General features: G+C 44.1%; 1 protein-coding gene across 1 annotated transcript in view; it reads right to left on the bottom strand.

The window, feature by feature from the left end:
* Positions 1 to 2,022, bottom strand: part of CSMD2 (CUB and Sushi multiple domains 2) — a 456,222-nt gene extending 454,200 nt beyond the window's left edge. The window contains exon 1 of the mRNA XM_042440873.1: positions 1,865 to 2,022. Within this exon, the coding sequence (XP_042296807.1) occupies positions 1,865 to 2,021 (157 nt within the window). The 5' untranslated portion in view covers position 2,022. The remainder of the gene's footprint in view (positions 1 to 1,864) is intronic.
* Between the last annotated feature and the right edge of the window lie 9,525 nt (positions 2,023 to 11,547).

Here is an 11,547-nt window from a genome sequence, read left to right as displayed (position 1 = left end):
AGGAGATGGAGAAGGTTGAGAAGGAGAAGGAGGAGAAAGAGAAGGAGGAGGAGAAGGAGGAGATGGAGAAGGTTGAGAAGGAGAAGGAGGAGAAAGAGAAGGAGAAGGAGAAGGAGAAGGAGAAGGAGGAGGAGGCGACATTAATTACTTAGAGATCTTGGGCAAAAGAAACATTTGAGGGTTCCACCATTGCTCTTAAAAACCCAAGAAAAACTGCAGTGAAGAGCACCCATAGAAACCAACCACTGGAATCAATAGCTATGGATATGAAGACCACATGGGTTCCCAGAGAATGGATTTGGGGACCACACATCAACCCAACGGAAGCCCATTGAGATCAGGTATGGGGAGAGATACAGGAGAAGGAGGACATGTTAGGCAAATAGAGTCCATAAAATGCCACAACCTGAAAGATCGACCCACCACGACTGTCCAGAGCAACATGATCCTCTTGCAACATACACAGGACCACAACAGCTTCATCAAGTCAGAACGGGTGTGTAGCAACTCAAAAGGAATCTTTCATTTCTCATCATCATATCATCTCCCCACCCTCTGCCCACTTTCAACCTTACATCTCCATGAAGGTTTCCAGAAAGATGCCCCTAAACAAACAACCGATTGTCAACCCAAGCCCTTCTTGGAGAGGATCTTTTTAGAATGAATGACTTCAGTGTTGCATTTCCATGAGAACCATAAAGTTGACCAACAGAGAAATGCCTCCCTGCGTGGGTTTACACCAAAGTCAGTTGTCTCCTGCAGTCAATAGCATGTTTTGGATGGGGGCCTAAATCACTTTGCAAATTGGGTAGGAAGACCCTCCTAATACTTGGTGAAGGATTGCCTCGGGGGAATAAAAAACCTAGGATGAAATCCCAATGAAACCCCAAACTCATAGAACCAAAACATCATTCCATGGAAGCGAGGGACCATCACTCTTTCCATCCCTAAATAACAGTCGGTCAAGAAATGAAACTTCAGCAATGGGTTGATGCTTTTGCTTGGGTTCTGCAGCAAGGACACTGGCAGAAGACAAGGTGATGGAGGTGGAAACCAGACCAAAGGGGTCTCTTTTCGACTATAGATGGGGTCTGTTTTCTAGGAGGAGGGAACCGGGCAATAGGGTGCCATCATTCCTTTTCTCCTCCAAAATTTGGGAGACAAGGCAGGCTGTGTCTGTTTCACATAGGCATCCTAGACCTCCAGATTCCCTGGGATGGGATGGGAATGCATCCTTCTCCAATCCTAAGATGGGAAAGCCAGAAGAGAAAGATGGGGAAGTCATCCCAAAATTCCAAAAATGGGAAAGGATGGCCCCAAATCCTTTTATTGCCCACCTTGAGGGACATCCTTTTTATGGAAAGGCAATAGCTGCTCCTTTTTGCAATGCTGGAGAGGAGAAGAAGCTGTCTCATCCCAGCCTTAAAGCAAATCCAACCCCCCCTCCTTTATTCAGACCCTTGCAAACTTTCCCCTCTTGCTTTTGTTCAAAGAAGACACGCAGACATACACAGCAGACACACAGTCACACCACAGCAACTGCAAAGCCTTCCAAGAAAGAAAGGGCTTGGAGGCTGAGCAAAGATGAAGAAAGGGAAGAAGGGAGGACAAGGAAGAAGGGAGGACAAGGAAGAAGGGAGGACAAAGATTCAACCACTGCAACCCCCCCCCCCCCAGCCATGAAAAATTTTGCAACTGAAGTCTTGCATCCTAATCTTTTGCAACAAATCACAAAACCCAGAAGGTCTATGGCTGGAAGGGCAAGGATGCTCCAGATCCAGAGAAATAAATAGATCTCCCCCAGCTGAAAAGAAAGGAGGTTCCCCCCAAAAAAACTTGCCCCCCTGCCTTGCTTCCTACTCACCGGCGGCTGTGGATGCCAAAACCCCCACCGACAGCAGCAGAATCCGGCTCCAGTAGCTCACCTCCACCGTCATGAGAGCAAAAATCCCCACTGTCCCCCAATGGCCTTTAAACCTGCAGCGGCATGCCGGCTGGTCCCAACCGAAAGATGGTTGCATGTCAAAAGAGGGACCCGAGGTGGATTGGCTTTGGAAGAGGAGGAGGAGGAGGAAGAGAGGAGGAGGGAGGGAGGGAAGGAGGGAAGGAGGCAGGCAGGCAGAAGGAGGGGGTGCTTCCTCTTCTCCTCCTCCTTTCTCAATCCCCCCTTTCTTTCCAGAGTGGCATCATCTACTGAGGAAGGAGAAGGGAGGTTTCCAGCTGGGGGGACACCATGACACCATTCAAGCTGCCTCCTATTTCATCTATCTATCTATCTATCTATCTATCTATCTATCTATCTATCTATCCATCCATCCATTTATTCTTCTTCTCTTCCTTTTTCAATCCCCCCTTTCTTTCCAGAGTGGCATCATCTATTCGGAGAAGAAAAGGAAGGATTCCAGCTGGGGGGACATGATGACACTTTTCAAGCTGCCTTTTGTTTCATCTATCTATCTATCTATCTATCTATCTATCTATCTATCTATCTATCCATCCATCCATCCATCCATCTATCTATTCTCTTCCTATTTCACCCCCCCCCTTTCTTTCCAAAGTGGCATCATCATCTGGGGAGAGAGAAGGGAGGTTTCCAGCTGGGGGGACACCATGACACCCTTCCAGCTGACTCCTATTCCATCGATTTATCTGTCTACCCATCCATTTATTCTTCTTCTCTTCCTTTTTCAACCCTCCCTTTCTTTCAGGAGTGGCATCATCTACTGGGAGAAGAAAAGGAAGGTTTCCAACTGGGGGGACATGATGACATCTCAAGCTGTCTCAGATTTAGTCTATCTATCCTCTCTACCTATCTGTCTATGCTTCTCCTCTCCTCCTTTTTTCATTCCCCCTTTCTTTCATCTATGAGGGGGAGAAGGGAGGACTTCAGCTGGTGGTGGGGTAGGATGACACACCTCGAACTGTATTCTATCTGTCTATCTATCTATCTATCTATCTATCTATCTATCATCTATTCTTCCCCTCCTTTTTCAATCCATCCATCTATTTTCTACTTCTCCTTTTTCAACCCCCCTTTCTTTCAGATGTGGAATCATCTATTGGGGAGAGAGAAGGGGGGTTCCAACTTGGGGGAGCACGATGACACCTCAAGCTGTCTGGTATTCTATCTATCTATCTATCTATCTATCTATCTATCTATCTATTCAATCCCCATTTCTTTCTTCATATATTGGGGAGAGAGAAGGTCTATTAGAAGAAGAGAAGAGAAGATAAATGTCCAGCTTTTGGGGGGGGGGTGTCAAGATGACACCCCAAGCAATGTGCTATCTAATCCCTATCTATCTATCTATCTATCTATCTATCTATCTATCTATCTATCTATCTATCATTTAATCATCTTCTCATCCTCCTCCTTTTACAATCCCCCCTTTCTTTCAGGAGTGGCATCATCTATTAAGAGGAAGGCAGAAACGAGCTTTCCAGCTTGAGGTGGGGGGCACCCGATGACACCCCTCGAGCTATCTATTTAATCCCTATAGATAGAAATAGGAAAGGATGAGCGGGGGGGGGGACCAAACGAATAGAGAGCTTCTTTTCTTCCTCTGGGTTTCTCCCTCCCAGCTGCTGCAGCTGGAGCAAACCAAGTCAAACCCAGCTAGGGGAGATTTTAGTTCCAGCTCTCTAGTTTTTTTCCTTTCTCTTTTTCATCCCTGTTTTAATTTCTTCTCCCTCCCATTTTATATTATTATTATTATTATTATTATTATTATTATTATTATTATTATTTAGTGGTTCCTGCTGCCCCCTCTTTTTGGAATTTATCTCCCAAAATGCTTTCCAGGACTGAGATCCTGGGAGGGGTGCTATTTTGGAGAGACAGAAGAAAGAACCAAGTTCCCTCCTGGAAGGTTATTGAGGGTTTGGGAAGGATCACAACCACCATCATCCCTTCTCAGGCTTTGAAACACACAGCATTCAATGCTGGGGACTGGAAAGGATCTGGATGGGTTGTCTCCCCAGAGTCCTAACCCAATGCTCTCAGTGAATAGGAGTCCACCTGTGTTCTCAGATCTCTCAGTCCCTCTCTCACAGATAGCATTTGAATGTGGGACTACAACCCTGGAAACCAGATTTTGAATCCCTGTTCAGCCAAGGAAACTCACTGAGACAAAGTCACATTGTCTCAGCCTCATTAGAAGGCCATGGCAAAGCTCCTCTGAACAAATCTCACCAAGAAAACCCTATGACAGGGTCACCTTAGGGTTGCCATAAGTCGGAAATGACTTGAAGGTACACAACAACAACAACAACAACAACAACAACAAGGTGGGTCTCTTGGCAAGATTTGTTCAGAGTGGGCTTACATGGCTGAGTTGGGATTCGAATCCTGGTCTCCAGAGTCAAAGTCTGATGCATAAGTTACTATACCATGCTAGCTCTTTGTAGGACCCTATTCCAACATTTCAGGACCTTGGATAGTTCCACAGGAGCCTTTCCTTTCCTTGAAACAAGACCTCTCTTTCATTCCAGATGAGGAATCCAGCTCTGAAACCTTCATTTCACAGCATCTGTCACATCTTGGGAAGTGACAAAAGTAGGACAAGTGTCTTCCAGGAAACTGTTGTTTCCTGTGTTTGTTTCTGTTACGGAGACAAAACAACAACAATGTGATGCTTATGTCTTCAAACCCCTGAAAGGCTGTCATGCAGAAGATAGAGCAAGGCATGCTCTCTGTCGCTCAAGAAGACCAGGCCAGAGCCGAAGGTGGACATTGAAGGAAACAGACCGACATTAGGAGCAATGTCCAAACAACAAACACATGTCTTAAAAGGCAGTGGTTTGTCTTAACTCGAGTTACTGGAGCAGACATTACACACGTTTCTGTTAAAGATTATGTAGATCAAGACAGAGCACCAGTATTCAATCATGGAAACCTACCAGGGGACCTTGGAGATGTCGCACTCTCTCAGCCTCAGAGGAAAGCAATCGTAAATTGGACAAATCTTGCCAAGAAACCCCCCAAATAGGTTGGCTTTAGGGTTTCCATAAGTTGGAAATGAGTTGAAGGCACACAACAACAGGTCAAGGGAGGTCGATCTTCACCCTTGGATCTAATTTGTGGTCAATGGATGATGGTGTCCATTTCACTGTGGAATTCAAGACACTCCAGGTTTTAAACAGGGAAATGCCACAGCCCATTTCTGACAAAAGGCCGATATTTAGTGAGCCCTAGTGATTTGAGTATGGGGCTATGATTCTGGAGACCAGGGTTCAAATCCTGCTCGACCATGAAACCCACTAAGTGACCTTGGGCGAGTCACATAATCTCAACCTCTGGAGAAGCCACCCTTCTCTGAACAAATCCTGCCAAGAAAACACCTTGGTAGGTTTGGCTTAGGGTCTCCATAAATCGGAAATGACTTGAAGGCACACAACACACGGCGTCACTTCCCCTTAGTGTGTAACCTGGTGCGGCTTGCAATCCTACAGTCTCCCAAGTGATGCCTCTGCTTCAAGCGCAGCTCCTTGAATTTTGCAAAGGAAGCTAACCAAGCCAATGGGTTGGTACATCACTTGTTAAACATAGACCAAAAAGCTATTGAAGAATTAAAAGAATATCAATCAATCAATCAATCAATCAATCAATGAGATTAGTATTATACATTTAATGGTGTGTGTGCATCCAGCCTGAAAACCTTCACCAGCTCTTCCAGAACGAGACCATCGACTGCAGTAAATACGTGCAGCAGTCGCCAGTCTAAATGCTATAGAAAGAGAGTCTCCAGGTCTCAGGCTTACAGGTCATAAAGAGCATTGCAGTGGTTTAACTGGCTCTTGTCCCTGTGCATTTAACAGCAGTTTGATTCATAGACATCAGGGGTTGGCCATGTTTATCTCCATATTGTAAAGAGCTTTACCTACCGGCCTTTGTTGTCAGGCTGGTCTTAAAGACACGAGATTGAAACAAAGTGTGTTCTGTCTAATGCATTCCATTGGCAATGTTAGCCCTGCCACCCTGTCCATTCCAGCGCTTTGCCAGACAAAATGAAATGTTCATGGACATCCAAGTAATGGCAGCCGGGGCAGATGCAAAGGTGCTTTCGCATTTGACAGTTCCAGAGCAGGCAGTGGCTGGTTGTTATTGCCTTCCGATGAGGGGCTTGGCACTCTGCATATGGCTCAAATCCAAGCACCTTTTATTGTTGTCTCTTTCACCTGCTCTTTCGGCTGAGCTGTTGCAATTACAAAAACAAGTTTTGTCTTTGGATCAAACCGAAATGAGCCCTTAGTTGCTTCATTTCAATGTCTTTGTGGAATCTTACAATGCTTTCCTATGAAAGTGCTGGACTGAAGCCAAAATAATTCTATTTGGCAAGAAAATTAAATTGTTAGCTCACGTTTATTAGGTTTTCTGGCTTTAATCCTCTATCTATCTATCTATCTATCTATCTATCTATCGATCGATCGATCGATCTATCACCCATCTTTCTATTTATCATCAGTCTATCTGTCTATCTATCATCTATTGATTTAGATCGCTAGATATAGGCTGCATCTGCACTGCAGAAATAATGCAGTTTGCCATTGCTTTAACTGCTATGGCTTAATGCTATGGAATTCTGGGTTTTGTAGTTTTCTGAGCTATTTAGCCTTCTGTGTCAGAGAGCTCTGGGGCCATAACAAACTACAGATCCCAGAATTCCATAACACTGAGCCATGGCAATCAAAGTTATTTCTGCTGTGAAGTCCCAGATACAATCCCTTTGGCATCTTACACATGCAGCTGGGGATTTCTGTCCAATGTTCAGTGCCTGTATTCTTTTCAAGGTGACGGAGATGGATTTGCACATGTGGTGGCATGGTGCATGCATGTACCTATAAACATGTGGTTTGGATGCACATGTCAATTCAGTTGCACTTTGGAGTATGCATTCATTTGCACAACAGTGCCATTCAATGCAAGGGTCTGCATTGCATGATCAATGCATACCTCCATCTTCAGGGATGTATGCTATGTAACTCTAACATAGGTCATCACAACCATTCCCACTTGGATATGCATTGTAAAATAATCTTGATGCTCATAAGTATTTTTCATGCTCTGGCCTTTTAGGCATGAAAAGACAGTATAGCAAGCATTCATCCGATTAATTGAGGAACCTGGTGGCTTTATTATATGAGGTTTTCCAAAATTTCTGGAAATCATGGTTGCAACTTGTGCAAAACACCCAATTACTGAAAGTAAGAATAAGGGTGCATTTACATTGTAGAAATAATGCAGTTCAACATCATTTTAACTGCCATGGCTCCACCCTAAAGAATCCTGGGATTTGTAGTTTTGTGAGCAGCCAGGACTCTTAGGCGAAGAAGCCTAAAGACCATGTAAAACTACTAAATCTTGCATAGGATGGAGCAACAGCACTTAAAGTGGTGTCAAACTGCATTATTTCTACAGTGTAGATAAACCCTAGGCTGCTTTGTTAGACATTAATACGGGGCATTTTGCTTTGGAGAACCCTGGGGGACAAACTACATATAATATTGCTTAGCTGATACATTCAACAAGGCAACAGTTGTTTACAAATGCTGCATGTTTTGCTCAATGCACAATAAGCAGCTCAGGATATCGGCAAATTTTACTAAAGGAAAAGTAACCCAAAATATGTTAGGAAGCCCCCCTCTCCCAAAGCATGTAGGGAGGAATTCAATGGTGGTTTCATTAATATATGTGTACAGTGTATTTAGCTATTTTAATCCACATTTGTGCAACACACTCACACACAGAGAAGAATACAGACAATGCTTGCTCTCCACTGCCACCTGCAGTCAAAAGAAATTGCAGAAAGGAATAAATGAATAAGGAGCTCTTTCACCAAAGAACCATCAAAACCACCAAGTATATTTCAGGGATTCTCTTTTTAAACAGAGGCTGGATGGCCATCTGTTGGGTGTGCTTTGATTCTGTATTCCTGCATAGCAAGGGGGTTGGACTGGATGGCCCTTGGGGTCCCTTCCAACTCTATGATTCCATTAATCAATCAATCAATCAATCAATTAATATGTTTTATTTATATCCAGCCTTTCTCCCTGAAAGGGACCCAAGGCGGCTCGCAAATCAAAATTCTAAAAACGTAATACAATAAAACAGTTAAAAATGTCAGCTAAAAACATTATGAAACCAAAAAGCAGCATGGTTACTGTTAGTTTCTATGGGTTCTCCACCCCGATGTCAATGACATTTGGCATCTGAGAGCCAGACGGTGCAGTGATTTGAGCATTGCACTACAAGTCTGGAGATCAGAGTTCGATTCCCTGCTTGAGCACAAAAACCAACCAGATGATCTTGGACAAGTCAGAGGATAACAATGGCAAACACCCTCTGAAGAAATTTGCCCAAGATAACCCTATGATAGGTTCACAACTTACAGTTGCCATAAGTCAAAAATGACATGGAGGTACATAACAAAAATGACTTGGAGGCACATGACAATAGCAGTGCACAAGGGCACCATATGCTCAATGGCACTGCATGCTCAGCTTCTGCAGCCTTCAGCTGAATGCAAACATAATGCCATATCTGGAAGTGCAACCACATGCCACTAACAAGATGCCATTCATAGTTCACTTTGGCACACTGAACCAAGTATGTTTGTGTGGATCTGAATGTATGTGTGTACAGGCATAGACCATCTGGTTCTTTGCCTTAGGCAATAAAATATATTGGGTGGCCTTTGGATTCACCCGAGACTTTTCTCAGTAGGTAAGGTGAGGCACAAGACAGTGTGGTGTTTGTGGAGGAAGAACGGGATGTGAAACAGAGCTGCACATTAATTCAGTGATGGTGCATGACTGGAGACCTAGCAAACAACTGAAGGTTGGAGTTAATGCCAGAAACTGGGTTGTACCCGTGCCTTTGGTCTATGCTGGCATGTGGCCCCTGGTGGGTTTGCTTGGAGCTAATTCGACCCACAGGTCAAAAAATGGCACTCTTGCAGTTTCAACCACAAAAGCTTCTGCCCTACGAAATTTGGGAAGTCTTTAAAGGGTCATTAGATTCTGTTTTGGTGTGTGTGTCTATGTGTGCGTGTGTGTTTTGCTGCAGTAGATTAACTAAACACAGCAATTCCCCTCAGGAGGTTTTGTGTTATTTAAATACAGACACACACACAACCTGTTTAACCTGAGGCAATAGTGGAACAAAAGAAACCCAGGAAAGGCAGTGGGGAAAAGCCAAGCTGCAGTTGCTCAGAAAATATTTTTCTATGAGGTTTTTGGAGGGTTTTTTGCTCCCTCCCTTTCTCCCTCCAAAGAGGGCCATTTTGCAGAATGTTCTTCAATTATAGCCTGCTTTTTTGAAACTGCAGTACGTTTGCACATGTGTACGCGCACAAACGCACAGACACACACACTGCTGAAAAGGGTCTCTTATAGCTTCTACAGTATTTGCAAAATAAAAGAAAGGAAGGAAAAACTTAGAAAAAGTAGAAGACTGCTTCCATAGAATGGAAGTGGCTCCAAGGGTCATCTACTCCAACCTCCTGCCAGGCAGGAATATACAACTAAACACTCCGAAAAGATGCCCATCCAAATACCATTTAAAGACTTCCAAAGAGGAAAAGTCCACCACCCTCCAAGGGAGTCCATTCCACTATCAAACAGCTCTTACAGTCAAGAATTCTTCTGAATGCTTCAGTGGAATCTCTTGTCTTGTCATTTGAATGCATTGGTTCATGTTCTAGTTGCTGGAGCAGCAGAAAACAAGCTCACTCCATCTCCGAAAGGACATCCCTTCAGATATTAAAACATGGCTATCATATCACCTCTCAGGCTGCACTGGTACTGCAGAATTAATACACCGTGACACTACTGAATTTCCACATCACACAGTTTTGGTGGATCTCCTAGCATGATATCTGTAACCAGACTGCATGAAAGACTAGATGTTCCCCCCTTATGAACCTGCTTGAGTTTAAGCATCTTTAGAGGAAGTCCTACCACTTTTGGAGGCAGATTTGATGGGGAATCTTGCCCTGTATCTTAGCCTTGAGATCTTAGGTTATGGGGTGCTCCTGGCCTGACAACCCTGTATTAAACACACACACACACACACATATCCCCGATGGCAGCATCTTCCCAGATGGCATGTTCCAGATGTACAAGTTAGAGGAAGGAGAGTGAGATCATTGTCATAATACCATGCCCTATGAGGAACGACTTAGGGAGCTGGGGATGTTTAGCCTGGAGAAAAGAAGGTTAAGAGGTGATATGATAGCCCTGTTTAAATATTTGAAGGGATGTCATATTGAGTAGGGAGAAAGCTTGTTTTCTGCTGCTCCAGAGACTAGAACGTGGAACAACGGATGCAAGCTGCAGGAAAAGAGATTCCACCTCAACATTAGGAGGAACTGTCAGGGATGATGGGAGTTGTGGCTCTTCACCTGGCCTGGAACTCACCACCTGGTTGTGCACCACGCTGACCAGTTTTGGCCAGTTGTTATATCTTTGCAAGAGTTGCAGAGAACAGGCTGAAGACCCCGACAAACTCTCCAAGCCTTCTCACTCTTGCCTCCACAGAAGTCTTCACCCTTCTTCACCAGGGTCCTGCTGGTTCTTGTAGCTTCACCCAAGACACCAGACAACTCAGTAGTCTTATATAAAAGATCTACTTTATTCTACTATATACACAGCTCCAAACAATACTCAACTCCTCACTCTCCAATCCAACTACAACCCACAAAATGCACTGGGATCTATAGTCATTATTATAGCCAAATCATGGCACCACCTACTGTGGTCTGTTTCCACCCAGTAGGCGTGTACAACATTCCCATTGGTTCTCCTTGTTCATCCCACAATTAATGATTTCATCATCTCAGCCTTGACCACTTTACAATTGTCAGGTGTGTCCAATTCTTCACTATGCACTTCTTGTCCTTGGCATTCAGGACTTGTTAATTGTATTACCATTCACACCTGTGTGGTTCTCAATTGGCTTCTGCTGAGTCACTCTGACTCTCACATACAAGTTTTATTTCTCTTACTGTATAACCCATGTGGCTTTTTCCTTAACAATAACTTCCTGACAGTAAGGGCTGTTCGACAGTGGAACAAACTCCCTTGGAGTGTAGTGGAGTCTCTTTCCTTGGAGGTCTTTAAGCAGAGGCTGAATGGCCATCTGTCAGGGATGCTTTGATTGTGATTTCCTGCATGGCAGGGGTTGAACTGGATGGCCCTTGTGGTCTCTTCCAACTCTGTGATTCTATGATTCTATGATAATATGTCCTTCAGCCTTCTTGAGTGCAGGCCATGTCTCCTATACATTCTGCTGCTGTTGAAGACTAGGAATCTACTGCAACTTTATCCAGTGGCTCTCCTTCCTGTCAGTTAACATGCCACAAAGATTCCATGGTTACTTGGCTACCACAGTTTGTTTGCATCTGTTCCATTCTGCACCATATTTTTTGAAAAAAGAAAGAAAATAAAGCAAACGACACAGGTACTGCAGGACGGTGTGTGGACATCGCTCCTGTTTCTATGTTTATTTATTTTTAATTCGCATCCCATTCCTTAAGAAAGGAAGGCACA

The sequence above is a fragment of the Sceloporus undulatus genome, chromosome 9, assembly GCF_019175285.1.
Source record: "Sceloporus undulatus isolate JIND9_A2432 ecotype Alabama chromosome 9, SceUnd_v1.1, whole genome shotgun sequence".
Taxonomy (NCBI): domain Eukaryota; kingdom Metazoa; phylum Chordata; class Lepidosauria; order Squamata; family Phrynosomatidae; genus Sceloporus; species Sceloporus undulatus.
Note: the sequence above shows the minus strand (reverse complement) of the source record. Positions and strands in the feature narration are given on the sequence as shown.